The sequence below is a fragment of the Bombina bombina genome, chromosome 5 (genome assembly GCF_027579735.1).
Source record: "Bombina bombina isolate aBomBom1 chromosome 5, aBomBom1.pri, whole genome shotgun sequence".
Lineage (NCBI taxonomy): Eukaryota > Metazoa > Chordata > Amphibia > Anura > Bombinatoridae > Bombina > Bombina bombina.
In genome coordinates this window covers 195253857-195272359 of record NC_069503.1, presented here as the reverse complement: position 1 = coordinate 195272359, position 18503 = coordinate 195253857, and the positions used below count along the sequence as shown (strand labels likewise).

At 38.1% G+C, this 18503-nt stretch overlaps 1 protein-coding gene across 2 annotated transcripts in view; it reads right to left on the bottom strand.

The window, feature by feature from the left end:
• The window catches only part of UBE3C (ubiquitin protein ligase E3C), a 551478-nt gene that overhangs the window by 178119 nt on the left and 354856 nt on the right, over nt 1-18503 (bottom strand). For both annotated transcript variants that reach the window (XM_053713824.1, XM_053713825.1), the window contains exons 17-18: nt 10535-10632; nt 7981-8113 (exon numbers count right to left, since the gene is read on the bottom strand). In XM_053713824.1, coding sequence (XP_053569799.1) covers nt 7981-8113; nt 10535-10632 — 231 coding nt within the window. The remainder of the gene's footprint in view (nt 1-7980; nt 8114-10534; nt 10633-18503) is intronic.

The following is an 18503-nucleotide window of genomic DNA, read 5'->3' as shown; positions in this document are numbered from 1 at the left end:
GCGCGCCACAATAGCAAACCCTGAATTTTTCACCGCCAATCTAGCTAATTGCAGGGTAGCGTCTAGAGTAAAAGAATTAGCCAATTTAAGAGCACGAATTCTGTCCATAATCTCCTCATAAGAGGTATCCTTATCTAGCGACTTTTCTAGTTCATCAAACCAGAAACACGCTGCTGTAGTAACAGGAACAATGCATGAAATTGGCTGTAGAAGGTAACCTTGCTGAACAAACATCTTTTTAAGCAAACCTTCTAACTTTTTATCCATAGGATCTTTGAAAGCACAACTATCCTCTATAGGGATAGTAGTGCGTTTGTTTAAAGTAGAGACCGCCCCCTCGACCTTAGGGACTGTCTGCCATAAGTCCTTTCTGGGGTCGACTATAGGAAACAATTTCTTAAATATAGGGGGGAGGAACAAAAGGTATGCCGGGCCTTTCCCATTCTTTGTTTACAATATCCGCCACCCGCTTGGGTATAGGAAAAGCTTCGGGGGGCACCGGGGACCTCTAGGAACTTGTCCATCTTACATAATTTCTCTGGAATGACCAAATTGTCACAATCATCCAGGGTAGATAACACCTCCTTAAGCAGAGCGCGGAGATGTTCCAATTTAAATTTGAACGTAATAACATCAGGTTCAGCTTGTTGAGAAATTTTTCCTGAATCTGAAATTTCTCCCTCAGACAAAACCTCCCTAGCCCCTTCAGACTGGAGTAAGGGCATGTCAGAACCATTATCATCGGCGCCCTCATGCTCTTCAGTATCTAAAACAGAGCAGTCGCGCTTTCGCTGATAAGTGGGCATTTTGGCTAAAATGTTTTTAATAGAACTATCCATTACAGCCGTTAATTGTTGCATAGTAAGAAGAATTGGCGCACTAGATGTACTAGGGGCCTCTTGTGTGGGCAAGACTGGTGTAGACACATAAGGGGATGATGCAGTACCATGCTTACTCCCCTCACTAGAGGAATCATCTTGGGCATCATTTTCACTATCACATCTATTTAAATGAGAAGGAACTTTGGCTTCCTGACATACAGAACATAGTCTATCTGATGGTACAGACATGATAAACAGGCATAAACTTGATAACAAAGTACAAAAAAACGTTTTAAAATAAAACCGTTACTGTCACTTTAAATTTTAAACTGAACACACTTTATTACTGAATATGCGAAAAAGTATGAAGGAATTGTCCAAAATTCACCAAATTTCACCACAGTGTCATAAAGCCTTAAAAGTATTGCACACCAAATTTGAAAGTCTTAACTCTTACAATAACGGAACCGGAGCCGTTTTTACATTTAACCCCTATACAGTCCCTGGTATCTGCTTTGCTGAGACCCAACCAAGCCCAGAGGGGAATACGATACCAAATGACGCCTTCAGCACGCTTTTTCAGTGTATCAGAGCTCCTTACACATGCATCTGCATGCTTTGCTTCCCAAAAAACAACTGCGCATTAGTGGCGCGAAACTGAGGCTCTGCCTATGACTAGAGAAGGCCCCCAGTGAAAAAGGTGTCCAATACAGTGCCTGCCGTCTTTTTTATCAAAATTCCCAAGATAAAATTAACTCCTCAAAGTAATAAACCATTAAACATGTTTATAAAACAAACGTTTTAGCCCAGAAAAATGTCTACCAGTCTTTAAAGCCCTTGAGAAGCCCTTTATAACTTGTTATTAAAATGGCTTACCGGATCCCATAGGGAAAATGACAGCTTCCAGCATTACCAAGTCTTGTTAGAAATGTGTCATACTTCAAGCAGCAAAAGTCTGCACACTGTTTCCCCCCAACTGAAGTTACTTCATCTCAACAGTCCTGTGTGGAAACAGCCATCGATTTTAGTAACGGTTGCTAAAATCATCTTCCTCTTACAAACAGAAATCTTCATCTCCTTTCTGTTTCAGAGTAAATAGTACATACCAGCACTATTTTAAAATAACAAACTCTTGATTGAAGAATAAAAACTACATTTAAACACCAAAAAACTCTAAGCCATCTCCGTGGAGATGTTGCCTGTACAACGGCAAAGAGAATGACTGGGGAAGGCGGAGCCTAGGGGGGATCATGTGACCAGCTTTGCTGGGCTCTTTGCCATTTCCTGTTGGGGAAGAGAATATCCCACAAGTAAGGATGACGCCGTGGACCGGACACACCTATGTTGGAGAAAGAAAGAAATTTTTCAAACTTGGTTAAAAACCAGGGCGGGCCGTGGACCGGACACACCGTTGGAGAAAGAAATTTATCAGGTAAACATAAATTCTGTTTTCTCCAACATTGGTGTGTCCGGTCCACGGCTTCATCCTTACTTGTGGGAAACCAATACCAAAGCTTTAGGACACGGATGAAGGGAGGGAGCAAACCAGGTTTACCTAAACGGAAGGCAACCACGGCTTGCAAAACCTTTCTCCCAAAAATAGCCTCCGAAGAAGCATAAGTATCGAATTTGTAAAATTTGGCAAAAGTATGCAGAGAAGACCAAGTTGCTGCCTTACAGATCGATCAACAGAAGCCTCGTTCTTGAAAGCCCATGTGGAAGCCACAGCTCTAGTAGAATGAGCTGTAATTCGTTCAGGAGGCTGCCGTCCGGAAGTAGCTTTCTGCCCTCTCCTCTTACCAGAATACACAACAAACAAAGATGATGTCCGTCTGAAATCCTTTGTTGCTTCTAAATAGAACTTTAAAGCACGGACCACATCTAGATTGTGTAACAAGCGTTCCTTCTTTGAAACTGGATTCGGACACAGAGAAGGAACAATAATTTCCTGGTTAATATTCCTGTTGGAAACTACCTTTGGAAAACCAGGCTTGGTACGTAAAACTACCTTATCTGTATGGAATACCAGATAGGGAGAAGTACACTGCAAAGCAGATAATTCAGAAACTCTTCTAGCAGAAGAAATAGCAACCAAAAACAGAACTTTCCAAGATAGTAACTTAATATCTATGGAATGCATGGGTTCAAACGGAACCCCCTGAAGAACTGAAAGAACTAAATTTAGACTCCAAGGAGGAGTCATGGGTCTGTAAACAGGCTTGATTCTAACTAACGCCTGTACATCTGGCACTGCTGACAGACGTTTGGTGTAAAAAAACAGGGCAGAGCAGATATCTGTACTTTTAAGGAACTAGCTGACAAACCTTTATCCAGGACCTTCTTGGAGAAAGGAAAGTATCCTAGGAATTTAATTTTACTCCAAGGAATCCCTTGGATTCACACCAACGGATATATTTTTGCCATATCTTATGGTAAATCTTCCTAGTTACAGGTTTTCTGGCTTGAACCAGAGTATCTATGACTGTATCTGAAAACCCACGCTTAGATAGAATCAAGCGTTCAATTTCCAAGCAGTCAGTTGGAGAAAGACTATATTTGGATGTTCGAACGGACCTTGTACTAGAAGATCCTACCTCAAAGGTAGCTTCCATGGTGGAGCCGATGACATATTCACCAGGTCTGCATACCAAGTCCTGCGTGGCCACGCAGGGGCTATTAGAATCACTGAGGCCTGCTCCTGTTTGATCCTGGCTACAAGCCTGGGAAGGAAAGGAAACGGTGGAAATACATAAGCTAGGTTGAACGACCAAGGCGACACTAATGCATCCACCAGTGTCGCCTTGGGATCCCTGGATCTGGACCCGTATCGAAGAACCTTTGCGTTCTGGCGAGACGCCATCAGATCCATATCTGGAATGCCCCATAGTTGAGTTAACTGGGCAAAAACCTCCGGGTGGAGTTCCCACTCCCCCGGATGAAAAGTCTGACGACTCAAATAATCCGCCTCCCAGTTGTCCACTCCTGGGATGTGAATTGCAGATAGGTGGCAGGAGTGATCCTCCACCCATTTGATGATCTTGGATACCTCTCTCATCGCTAAGGAACTCTTTGTTCCCCCCCTGATGATTGATGTACGCTACAGTCGTCATGTTGTCCGACTGGAACCTTATGAATTTGGCCTTTGCTAGGTGAGGCCACGTCAGGAGCGCATTGAATATCGCTCTCAGTTCTAAAATGTTTATCGGGAGAAGAGACTCTTCTCGAGACCATAGACCTTGAGCTTTCAGAGAGTCCCAGACCGCACCCCAGCCTAAGAGACTGGCGTCGGTCGTGACAATGACCCATTCTGGTCTGCGGAAACTCATTCCCTGAGACAGGTGATCGTGAGACAACCACCAGCGGAGAGAATCCCTGGTTACCTGGTCTACTTGAATCTGGGGAGACAAGTCTGCATAGTCCCCATTCCACTGATTGAGCATGCACAGTTGTAATGGTCTTAGATGAATTCGAGCAAAAGGAACTATGTCCATTGCTGCAACCATCAATCCTACTACTTCCATGCACTGAGCTATGGAAGGCTGAAGAATAGAGTGAAGAACTTGACAAGCGTTTAGAAGCTTTGACTTTCTGACCTCTGTCAGGAAGATCTTCATTTCTAAAGAATCTATTATTGTTCCCAAAAAGGGAACTCTTGTTGACGGAGACAGGGAACTCTTTTCTACGTTCACCTTCCACCCGTGAGATCTGAGAAAGGCTAGAACAATGTCTGTATGAGCCTTTGCTTTGGAAAGAGACGACGCTTGGATTAGAATGTCATCTAGGTAAGGTGCTACAGCAATGCCCCTCGGTCGTAGAACCGCTAGAAGGGACCCTAGCACCTTTGTGAAGATTCTGGGAGCAGCCACAAACTGGTAATGTTTGTCCATGAAGGCGAACCTCAGGAACTGATGATGATCTTTGTGGATAGGAATATGCAGGTACGCATCCTTTAAGTCCATGGTAGTCATATATTTACCCTCCTGGATTGTTGGTAAAATTGTCCGAATGGTTTCCATTTTGAATGATGGAACTCTGAGGAATTTGTTTAGAATTTTTAGATCCAGAATTGGCCTGAAAGTTCCCTCTTTTTTGGGAACTACAAACAGGTTTGAGTAAAAACCCAGACCTTGTTCCGCTGTTGGAACTGGGTTTATCACTCCCATCTTTAATAGGTCTCCTACGCAATGTAAGAATGCCTGTCTCTTTATCTGGTCTGAAGATAAGCGAGACATGTGGAACCTTCCCCTTGGAGGAAGTTCCTTGAACTCTAGAAGATACCCCTGAGAGACTATTTCTAGTGCCCAGGGATCCTGAACGTCTCTTGCCCAAGCCTGAGCGAAGAGAGAAAGTCTGCCCCCTACTAGATCCGGTCCCGGATCGGGGGCTACCCCTTCATGCTGTCTTGGTAGCTACAGCAGGCTTCTTGGCCTGTTTACCCTTGTTCCAGCCTTGCAATGGTTTCCATGCTGGCTTAGGCTGGGAAGAGTTGCCTTCTTGTCTGGAGGCCGCAGAGTTAGGATTCGGTCCGTTCCTGAAATTGCGAAAGGAACGAAAATTAGATTTGTTCTTAGCCCTTGAAAGGCCTATCCTGTGGGAGGAATGTCCCTTTCTCCACCAGTAATGTCTGAAATAATCTCTTTCAATTCCGGCCCGAAAAGGGTCTTCTTACCCTTGAAAGGAATATTAAGCAATTTATTCTTGGACGACACATCCGCCGACCAGGATTTTAGCCAAAGCGCTCTGCGCGCCCACTATTGCAAACCCTGAATTTTTCGCCGCTAACTTAGCCAATTGGAAAGCGGCATCCAAAATAAAGGAATTAGCCAACTTTAGTGCGTGAATTCTGTCCATGACTTCATCATATGGAGTCTCTTTTTGGAGCGAATTTTCTAGTTCCTCGAACCAAAAATACGCTGCCGAGGTGACAGGAATAATGCACGAGATTGGTTGAAGCAGGAAGCCTTGCTGAACAAATATCTTTTTTAGCAATCCTTCCAATTTTTTTATCCATAGGATCTTTAAAAGCGCAACTGTCCTCAATAGGAATAGTTGTGCGCTTAGCTAACGTTGACACTGCCCCCTCAACCTTAGGAACCGTTTGCCATGCGTCCCTTCTGTGGTCAACAATGGGGAACATTTTCTTGAATATAGGAGGTGGAAACAAAAAGGTATACCTGGCTTTCCCCACTCCTTAGTCACTATATCCGCCACCCGCTTGGGTATCGGAAAAGGCATCAGCGTGCACTGGGACCTCTAAGAATTTGTCCATCTTGCACAATTTCTCTGGAATTAACCAAAGAATCACAGTCATCAAGAGTAGTTAGGACCTCCTTAAGCAGGGCGCGGAGATGTTCTAACTTAAATTAAATTTTACGACATCAGTGTCTGCCTGCTGAGAAAATTTTCCTGAATCAGAAATTTCCCCCCTCAGACAGGCCCCTCCCTCACTGTCAATTCAGATTGATGTGAGGCTATAACTGATAAATTGTCCTCAGACGCCAACCTGCTCATCTTCTGTATTTAAAACTGAGCTGTCGCGCTTTCTAGGGTAGGATGGCAGTTTGGATAACAGATTTGGCTATTGAATTATCCATTACTGCTGTTAACTGTTGCATAGTAACAAGCATTGGCGCGCTAGATGTACTAGGTATCGCCTGCGCGGAGCAAAACTGGTGTTGACTACAGAAGGAGAGAATGAGGAACTATCCCCACTAACCTTCATTAGAAGAATCATCTTGGGCAATCTTATTCAATGTGGCAGTACTGTCCATACTTTGTTTGGGACGCTATGACACAATTTGCACAAACATTAATTGGGGGAACCACCTTGGCTTTCATACACACAGAACATAAGCCATCTGAAGGTATAGACATGTTAGAACAGAATTTGGCAGGCTAATAATGCAATAAAAACGTTTTTAAAGAAAAGCGTTACTGTCCCTTTAAATAATAAACAGGCACACTTTATTTCTGATATATTGAAAAACAATGAAGGCAATGTCCGATTTTTACAAAATTTTTACTCCAGAGCTCCTAATGCCCTGAAAGTATTGCACACCAAGTTTCAAGACTTTAACCCTTAAAATGAGCAAACCGGAGCTATTTGTTCAATTAGACAATTTTAGTACACTACAATCACAGCCATAGCCTTGCTGCGGCTTTTTTACCTTCCCTGAGAGTTATTCAGCAATGAAATAAACCTTCCAGAGTCCGTTTTAGGATGCCACAGGACCCCTCACATGAAGCTGCATGCACTGCCATGAAAGTAAACTGCGCAATTGAGGCGCGAAAACGGGGCCCTCCTTCCTCTGCATACCAGAGTGAAGGGGCCTTCCTGACTGAAATAGCCAGGCGATAAAAAAACGTTCCCAAAGTGCTTTTAAGTGCACAAAACACTCTAAATGCCATTAAAATATGAAATAAAACAATCGATTTAGGCCCACAATAGTGTCAACCAGTGTATAGCCCATTTGTAAGCCTTAATCTGTTATGAGTCTAAGAAAAATGGCTTACTTACCCCTTAAGGGAAAAATGACAGTCTTCTACCATTAACATGTCTTGTTAGAAATATGACTGATCATACCTTGAGCAGAAAAGTCTGCAAACTGTCCCCCCAACTGAAGTTCTCTGGGCTCAACCAGTCCTGCGTGGGAACAGCAATTGATTTTAGTTACTGCTGCTAAAATCCTACTCCTCTTTAACAGAACTCTTCATCCTTTTCTGTTTTAGAGTAAATAGTACAAACCGGCACTATTTTAAAGTAACAAACTCTTGATAGAAGAATAAAAAACTACAACTAACACCACATACTCTTTACCATCCCCGTGGAGATGCTACTTGTTCAGAAGCGGCAAAGAGAATGACTGGGGGGCGGAGCAAGAGGGGGAGCTATATGGACAGCTCTTGCTGGGTGCTCTCTTGCCATTTCCTGTAGGGGAAGAGAATATCCCACAAGTAAGGATGAAGCCATGGACCGGACACACCAATGTTGGAGAAAATCTGTTTTTATTAATTGTGCAGTACTGCACCTTTTGCATAGCAATGATTGCAATATATTACTGGCTATTTAGTAATTAAAGTAATAATTTGCAGTACTGATTGTAAACATAGGGTTAAAAAAAGAAATATCTTAAAACAAAAAATTGATTTGCTCCCATACCATTTTCAGGAGACAGTTTCTCATAGGAATCCTCATATATATAATTTCTTCTGATGGTAACATCGATACCATCTAAAAACGGCCCATCTCCTTGGACTTCTTGTTTGTCTGCATAGATCAATCGTTGAAAGATCTAAAAACACACAACAAATTTATGATGGGTAATTTAGGAAGTCACAACACTGACTTATCATTGTTCTGTTTCCAGTGATTTCAATACTTGTCAGGGTAAACATAATCACTAACACTTAGTAAAACAAAATATACTTTATAGCTATTTGTGCTTTTATAGTTAAAACATACCCATATTAATACTTATTAATAAACTTAGTTGTTAATTCTTGAATTATCTTATTAATGTGTTCTTGGAGTAGCTATAATCTTCAAATTCTGTTCAGAAGCTGTCCCCTTTGTTTAATTCCTCCCTACCTGCCAGCTTTATTTACACTAAACCAAAAGATAAAACAAATTTGTAGGGGTGGGGGGTTTATCCTTGGATATGAATTGGAAACAAATTGATACAAGACACAGCAAAAATAAGTGTCAGAACAGGCCTTCATATGCTAAGAGGAAAACATATAATTTCTAGAACTAGTGAACATAGGTAAAGAAGAGCAAATATGTTTTTGCACAATAGTTTTAAATGTTTATACTCGACTTGTGATAAAAACAAAGCTATAGTGGAATAAAACAAAGATGTCTTACTACATTTTTAAGTCATTTGGTGAACAGATTCTTACACGCTTTTGACCAGTCTATGAACAAGGTGTTTAGTAAAGTTGGCAAGACTGGCAATGCCTAGAGCAATCAAAATCTTTTCCAAGTGTTATTTGACTTAAATTGCCAATAAAGCATGTTTTTTAATATACAAGTGGATGATCCTCGTTCTCCTTTACTACCCATTCTAGTATCTGCCAAATACCACTTACAGGGACAGTCTACTTGATTTTTTTATGGTTTAAAAAGATAGATAAACCCTTTACTATCCATTCCCCAGCTTTGCACAACCAGCATTGTTATATTAATATACTTTATAACCTCTAAATCTCAGCCTGTTTCTAAGCCCCTGCAGGCCGCCACTTATGAACATAGGGCAAGTATATTAATATAACTGTGTTGGTTTTGCAAAACTGCGGGATGGCTGATAAAAGGGATTATCTATCTTTTTAAACAATAAACATTTTCAAGTTGACTGTCAGTTTTAAGCACTTGAGGAACTGACCTCATAAAGTTGTCTCCAAGAACAACACCTGCAGTGCTGGTCCTAATACAGCAGGACTGGCGTTAACAGTTTTTTCTATGGAATAGCACACCAGTATCGCTAGTATGGCACCAAGCACATCCAGTAGGAAAAACATTAAAATAGGGCTGCAACAACTAATCGGTAAGATTGATCATAAAAATAGTTGTCAAAGAAACTCATTATCAATTAGGTGGTCAGCGATTAGTTGGTTAATTGCACAGCACCAGCTGCTTCAATCCGATGAACTCCTGAACATGGTATTGTGCAAACATTTTTATTTATTTATTTTTTTTCTATCCGATTAATCGGATGATTATTGTCCGATTAATCGGATAGAAAAAAGATTAAAAAAATAAATAAATTAAATTTTTTTTACACAATCTTAGTTGCAGTAGATCATCAGATTAAAGCAGCTGGTGTTGTGCAACTGACCAACTAATCGCTGACCACCTAATTGATAATGAGATTTGTTGACAACTATTTTTATAATCAAACTTACCGATTAGTTGTTGCAGCCCTACATTAAAATAAACTATCAAGGACATTTATAAGAATTAGAAGTACACAAGGCATTTATTGACCAATAAATAAATACATAAATAAATTGTGGAAAGAACGAGATCCATTTAGTCATTTATGCCAAAATAATATGTAATATACAATAAGGAAATCCAAAAGTATAAAAGAACTTTATCAGAAGCAGTACTGAACCAGATGAACGCAGAAACGCATTAAACAGTGCAGGTAAAGATCCAGTAATGAATGAGACTGGAACAACGTGCATTGTATATGCTTATGTAGGCACATAGTGTCTCTGAGAGGTGGCTACAATCTATAAACTGGGTATGAAGCTATAGGATACTATTCTATGTTGAAGATTTACATTGTAAAACACCAAAGGCTTTAGGCCTGTAGGGTGGCTGGATCCTTGCAGTAGATAACATGTAGCATTGAGAGGAGTTTCAACCTTCTTTAATTATGCAAAATAAAAAAGATATAAAAGACATATAGCAACTATATAGTACTAAAAACAGGTAGATACAGAACTTAAAGCTAGCAGAAACAGAGGGGTATATATAAGGAGGAAGCATGTGGCAATATATCATGAAACAACCTAAATATAACAAGTGTCCATAAGAGAAATTTGTAATATGAATCAAACGGATCCATTTTTTAACAGAAAAATAATATGTTATGAACAGATTTGGGGATAATCACATTGTTACAGTATAATTCAAAAACAACAAAAATAGGATCAATACATGAAAATGTTAAAAAATAAAATAAAAAAAGTTTTCTTGTAGAAATTACCTTTACTCTTTCCTCAAAAGGAACTACAAATGGAAGTTCAGTCAGTATCGCCAACTGCCTTTCTTCAGAAACTGAGAGGGGCGCTGGCTCCATACCAACTAGAAAAAAGAATAATATCTATTAGAAAAACTATAACTAATAGTCTTATTTCATTGGGAACGCATCGGACCACTTGTAATCTAGAATGCTGTCACCTGTATTACTGGGACAGAATAAATAAACACTTGAGAAGTAACTGATACTGTGTTTACTGTGTTCATGAATAATCAAAATAGGCTGATGTGTATATATATATATATATATATATATATATATATAACATAATTTATGTAAGAACTTACCTGAATATATATATATATATATGTATATAACATAATTTATGTAAGAACTTACCTGATAAATTCATTTCTTTCCATGAGCTAGTGACGTATGGGATATACAATCCTACCAGGAGGGGCAAAGTTTCCCAAACCTCAAAATGCCAATAAATACTCCCCTCACCACACCCACAATTCAGTTTAACGAAGTAAAAGTAAGCCAAGTAGTGGGGTGATAAAATAAGGAGTAGAAAAGCATACAAAAAGAGGAACTGGAAAAATAATTGTGCTTTTATACAAAAAACATAAGCCTCCCAAAAAAAAGGTGGGCCTCATGGACTCTTGCCAATATGAAAGAAATGAATTTATCAGGTAAGTTCTTACATAAATTATGTTTTCTTTCATGTAATTGGCAAGAGTCCATGAGCTAGTGACGTATGGGAAAGAAATACCCAAGATGTGGAAGTCCACAGAAGAGTCACTAGAAAGGGAGGGATAAAATAACAACAGCTATTTCCACTGAGAAATTAAATCCACACAAAAAAATAAGTTTTCCATGAAAACACATAAATCAGTAGAATCAAACTGAAACAGCTGCCTGAAGAACTTTTTCTACCAAAGACTGCTGCAGAATAAAGAAAATAAATCAAAATGGTAAAAACAAAAGTATGCAAAGAAGACCAAATTACTGATTTGCAAATTTGATCAACCTAAGCTTCATTCTGAAAAAGACCAAGAAATCGTGACCGAACTTAGTAGAATGAGCTGTAAAACTCTGAGACAGAGCCTGCCCTGCCTGGAAATAAGCCTTGAAAAACAAAAGCGTTAATCAAGATGCCAAAGAAATGGCAGAGGCTTCCTAACCTTTTCTGGAACCAGAAAACAGCAGATAGACTAGAAGTCTTCTGAAATCCTAGTAACTTTGTTATAGAATTATAAAGCTCTTACCACATCCAAAGGATGTAAAGAACTCTCAAATAATTCTTTAGGATTAGGACACAAAGAAGGAACAACAATTTATCTACTAATGTTGTTTAAATTCACAACCTTAGGAAAAATAGAAGTCCACAAAACAACTTATCTAGATGAAAAAAAATCAGATAAGAAGACACAGAAGAGAGAGCTGATAAATCAGAAACTCTTCTAGCAGAAGAGATAGTCAAAAGAAACAAAACTTACCAAGAAAGCAGATAATCTTCAAACCAAATAAGACTCCAAAAAGGAGAAATTAATAAATGAACAGGCTTGATACCAACCAAAGCCTGAACAAAATAGTGAATATCAGGAAGTTTAAATAATCTTTCTAGAAAATAAAACAGAAAGAACATAGATATATCCCTTGCAGACAAACTTATCCAAATCATACTGAAAAACTGTAAAATCCTAGGAATTCTAAAAGAATGCCAAGAGAATTTATGAGAAGAACACTATAAGTTTTCCAAACCTGATAATACATGTTCCTTGAAACAGACTTATAAGCCTGCAACATAGCGATAAAAACGAAGTCAGAGAAACCTCTATGACTAAACACTAAACAATTTCCATACCCCCAAATTAGTAATTTGAGATCCCGATGGAAAAATAGCCCCTAGAACAAGAGGGCTGGCCAAAGAGAAAGCGGCCAAGGATGGCAACTTGGATATCTGAACAAGATCCACATACCAAACCTGTAAGGCCATGCTGATGCTATCAGAAACACATGACACTGTTCCAATATGATCTTGGAAATCACCTTTGGAAGAAAAAAACAGAGGCGGAAGGATGTAGTCAGGTTGCAAAACCAAGACACTGCTAATGCATCCACCATCTCCACCTGAGGATCCCTGGACCTGAAAAGGTACCTGGGAAATTGAGAAAACACATCTATATAGAGACAACACTCTCCCGGATGTAAAGACTGACGGCTGAGATAATCCCCCTCCCAAATGTCTAAAATCGTAGAAAATAGACAGGAGATGGAATTCCATCTAAGAATGTATTCAAGATACTTCTTAATTGCTTAAGGAATTACGAGTCCCTACTGTTGATTGACATATGCCACAGTTGTGATATTGTTTGTCAAAGCAAAAAATGAAAAAGTTCTCTCCTAAAAGAGGCCAAGCCTCAAAGAGCTCTGAAAAAATAGCACAGAGTTCTAAAATATCAATTGGAAACCTCGCCTTTTGAAGTTTCCAAACCCCTTGTGCTGTCAAAAGACCCTCAGACAGCTCCCCAACCTGTAAAACTTGCATCCATTAAGAATAAAGTCCAGGAAGGACGAACAAAAGGAGGCCCCCCTGAATAAAATGATAGACTAATCACCAAAACAGAGAGAGAAGAGTGTTAGGATTTAAAAATATCAACTATGATATCTAAAAACAATCCCTGTATCACTGATTCAGTATGTAAAGCAAAAAGAGATCTCAGATGAAAAACGAGCAAAGGGAACCACGCCCGATGCCGCAGTTATGAGACCTAAAACTTCTATGCACATAGCCACTGAAAGAAATGTTCTAGACTGTAAGTTAGACAGGCCAACGCCACTTACAATTGAATTTTGTCCGATAAAGACAAAGACATGAACACAGAATCCATCTAGAAACCCAAAAAGAAGTGACCCTTGACTGAGGAATCACAAAACTCTTAGGTAAATTAAATCCTCTAACAATGTCTTGAAGAAACAAAACTTAGTTGATTCATGAGGGATTCCACAAAAAAGTCCATATATTTAAATACTGCTCTTTCATATATATGTATTGGGTACTTGTAAAGTGCGTCTAATCATCCGTAAGGAACTGAAGACGCTGCTCATTTAAACAACATCGGAAGGACGAAAGGCTGAATGGACCTCGTCGGAAATCGAACCTGCAACCCTCAAGTTGCTACAGAGCTCAGCCACAGTGCATTAGCATGCTGAGCTATCTGTCCAGCTTTAATAAAAGAAAAGTTTAAGCTAATACCAAGATACCATCCAAATAGGGAAGAACCACAATACCCTACTGTCTGAAGACAGAAGAAGGGCACCAAGAACCTTTGAAAAGATTCATAAAGCTGTCACTAAACCAAATGGAGAAGCGACAAATTGGTAAAGCTTAAAAGGAAAATTTCAGAATCCACAAGTGGTCTGATTTAAATAAAATATGAGGATAAACATCCTGAAAAATGGAGTGGACATGAAATGACCTTAACAAAAAGGCATAATAGTCCTTATAATTGTCAACTTAAAAGTTGAGACTCTAACAAAACAATATAAAAGTCTTCAGATCCAAGAATGGACTGACTGAATAAACCTTCCTTCTTAGGGACAAAGAATAGAATTGAATAGAAACCCAAATCCTGTTCCTGCAAAAAGAACTGGCATAATCACTCCCAAAAAATTCACAGAGTGTACTAAGAAAGAAAGATTCTTCCCATAGAAGGTCTCATTCTAAAAATCTATTCAAACCCTAAGAATAATATAGAATTTGGACTGAGTTCATCCAAAAACAATTTAATCTGCCCCCCACCGGAAGGACTGGTTTGAGAACCGCACCTTCATGCAGTCTAATAACTAGTAATTATATAGCGTTTTTCTCCCAGAAGGATCCAAAAAAACACTTCTTCAGTGCTTAAACTCGGAGTTAACCAAATTAACAGTAGTTATTATTACCCAAATAAATGGTACACAATAAATTGAACTCAAAGGCCAAAGGGCTGAATTAACCCTGCCAGGAAATGAATCTATGACCCTTAAATCTAGAACAAGCGATTGTAGTCAGGACATTCACCAACTGATCTACATCACCGGACTTAAAGTGAATGTCAATTTTGATGATAAAGTGCCCGTTTTTTAAAAAATTCGATTAAAAACAGGGGCACTTTAATTCATCAAAATTTACATTTCACTCCTGTTGTGAAAAAAAAAAACCTTACCTTTTAATCTTCACAGCAGCTCCAGCTTCCTTCGGTCCAGCTTCCTAAAAGATTTCAGTTTGTTTTTCAAATTGCGTTGTACAGTTTATAGGTCACATTAAAGGTGAAAAAAGTTCTGAAATGATTTATCTTTGTCTCATTTTTTTACATCACAGAAAGCTGACATTTTAACAGGGGTGTGTAGACTTTTTATATCCACTGTACATATACACACACACTCACACAGACAGAGGTGGTAAAATAACACTATAATAGTTTAACTCAATGTTGAAAGGATATGAAGACCAAAAATGTGTTTTTATTACTCAGACAGAAGATATTATTATAAAAAGAGTTTCTATTTTACTTCTATTATAAAATATTCTTTGTCCCAATGGTATTCTTCATTTAAGAGATACCTAGGTAGGTGTCTAGAGTACTACGTGGCAGGAAATGGTGCTAGTGTTCTTGCAAACGGATAACATTCTTGCAAAACCACTGTCATATAGTGCTCCAGACATATGCACGCTCCTGAGCTTACATCCCTCGTTTTTCAATAAAAGTTAGTAAGAGAACAAAAAAAATTTGATAAAAAAAGTAAATTAGAAAGTTGTTTAACAGTGCATGCTCTATCTGACTCATGACAGCAAAATGTTGGGCTTAATACCCCTTTAAAGATAGTAAGAGGTCAAATATTTTCCCTTCAATACTTCTTATTTGTGCAAGACTACTGGAAAAGTCAAGTCATGTATATATTTGTATTTACCACAATATCTTGTTCATAAATCTGCTCACTAAATTTAAACAAATAATATAAATGCAAACCCTTAAAAATAACAAATTTGTAAGTAAAAGTTGGTTTATTTGTTTATTTTTTGTTTATCATATATCTACAAGTAGCTACTGCATTAAAACAATTGCTTATTTGGATTCTACAAAAATTGAGTCAGAAGCCTTAGTCAGTTAGAAACAATGTAAATAAAAAAATAACTAATTAATGAAAAGGATAAATAAATATATTCTGGTATTGTTTTTCAAATGTTAATAACTGTGCGCACACATATATTAGCAACAACAATGGGTCTAATTAATGACACGTTCAAAAATGGGGAAAAAACATTTTTTTGGCTTTTATCAGTATAAATGAAGATCATCAATATGAAAAATATAATTAGTACACAAAACTAACATAAGAAAATAAACAAAATGAATTATTTCTGCACAATATAAAAGTTAAAATCTGAGAAAGTTTTATACTAATTACAGATTTATTTTACTAGTGAAATATTTATAAAATACATGTTGGGTAACTATGAAATTAATCCCCATTTTATTTATATTAATTGTTTACCTCTTTTTATTTATTTGAGATTATGGTTCTGTAAGATGCTTAGAAACAACAATTAAGATCCTAAACCGAATTGTAGCATTGATGTTGGTGTGGTTACGTTTTTAGTTCAAATGTTAAAGGGTAAAAGTCGTGCCAAGATGCCCGATATCCAACAATAAAAAGGACCTAAAACGTAACTTGTTTTTTTTATTTTTCAAAACATTTACACAAGAAAAATTAATGCATTTTACACTTCGTCCATTATGTTTTATTTATAGGCAATTCTACCTTGTAGACACTTTCCATTATGAAGTCAATATAAGCAGTTTTAATATAAGGGTTAAGAGCTATTTAAAAGGAAACTGCATGTACAGCAAAGGTAAACCACTATCCAAGTACCAGAGCTCAATTATTCTGGTCAATTAGTCACGTTTATCTACATCTCACCATCAAGATTTCAATTTGTGGAAAGAATTATGACTGGAAGATGTCAATACATGCAGCATTTAGAAGCTGAAGGTATGCTATTTAAGAGAATGAAAAATCACAAACAAATAAAGCCATATGTGCTTTAGTTGTGCTTTCCTACTAATTGGCTTTATTCATCCATATAGTGTCAAGTGGCACTGAGCTAATCACACAAACGGTTATTTGCTTGTTTTTCCATTGTAATAGGGGACATTTCATTTCATATGGCAATTGGAGCATCTTAATTTGTTAACTGCAAGCATTAATCCTTATTTGCTAAAAAAATACACAACTTTTGAAATTGGAAAAAGAGGGAAAGAAAGATTGAACTTCGCATTTAGAACTAGGTACAGCATGATATATAGGATAAGTCTCCCAATTTTTGTATTTAAAAGGGACCATCAACACTAAAATTGTAATTGTTTAAAAAGATAGATAACGTCTTTACTACCCATTCCCCAGCTTTGCATAACCTACACAGTTATATTAATATACTTTATAACCTCTAAATGTCTGCCTGTTTCTAAGCCACTACAGACAGCCTCTTATCACATGCTTTTTATTTGCTTTTCACAGCAGGAGACTGCTAGTTCATGTAGGCCATATAGATAGCATTGTGCTCCTGCCGGTTGAGTTATTTTAAAGTCAGCACAACACAGCACTTATTGGCTAAAAAGCAAGTCAATAGATAATAAATAAAAAGTCATGTGATCAGGGGCTGATGTTTAGATACAAGTTAATCACAGAGGTAAAAAGTATATTGATATGTTGATTATGCAAAACTGGGGAATGGTAATAAAGGGATTATCTATCATTTAAAACAATAAAAACTCTGGTTTAAACTGTCCCTTTAAAGGGACATGAGAGTAAAAATGTAACTTACATGATTCAGACAGAGAATGATATTAAAAAAAAAAGTCACAGTATATATTTATATGAGTCCGCGATTGGCTGATGGCTGTCACATGACACAGGGGGCAGGGAATGCAATTCCTCTGTATTTAATTTCCCTTTTAAGGGATAGGGAAGCTTCATATTCTCTGTCATGCATTACAGTGAAAGTTGCAGGTGATCAACACAAAAATGATGAATATCTGCAGCAACATTTAAAATACTGTTTCACCAGAGAGGGAGGGAGGCTCTAACTGAGCCCCTATGTGCCCTCCTGCTTGGGCTAGAGGGACAAATTAACAATGGTGATCAACTGCCCAAACTAGAAACCAAAAGAGATTTCTAGTGGTGGGGGAGGGAGCCCCTTATCTCCCCATCTGTTTTAACTAGGTGGGTATGGGTCATTTTCAGTTGATCACCAAGGTTACCTGCCCCACATAGGCAGCCATACTGTGTTTGAGGAAGAGGGGGACACTTTTAGAGCCCCCATTCCTCTCATAAAATACAAAGGTGTATGAGAGCCTAGTTTAAAAGAGGGGAACCATTATGGGGGTCTCACACCCCTGTCATAAGTAGGTAATTGACATTTTTATGCCAGTTAACTACCTAATGTATTTACTGTATGGGGGACAGTGTCATCAAAGATGCCCCAATCCCCGAAATATAGCATACAACCCACATACACTCAATACCTTACACATAAAAGGGGAGACTCCCCATAATCAAATGAGTGGTCTAATGTCCCTTTAAATAGCAGGTGATTGCCAAAGAAATAGCAATCACCTGTATATGTGGTGCCTTTTACAGTCATCTGAGCTTAAATAGGGATACCGCAGGCTAAATCAGCTATTTCAAATGTCAAAATAAGGGTAAACAAGCTACTTACTTGTAAACAGTTTAATACACTCCCAACAAAATATGAGTTGCAAAAGAGAGGTAGCACCTCAAAAAGAAATGTCTTTAACCGAAATTAAATTACTTTATTAGTGTCAATATCATTCATAAATCATTCATCTCATCTTTAATAAATAAATACCAGCATACATACTAAAATTACTTGAGCTGGACAGTGAGAAGAAATGTGGATGTAACA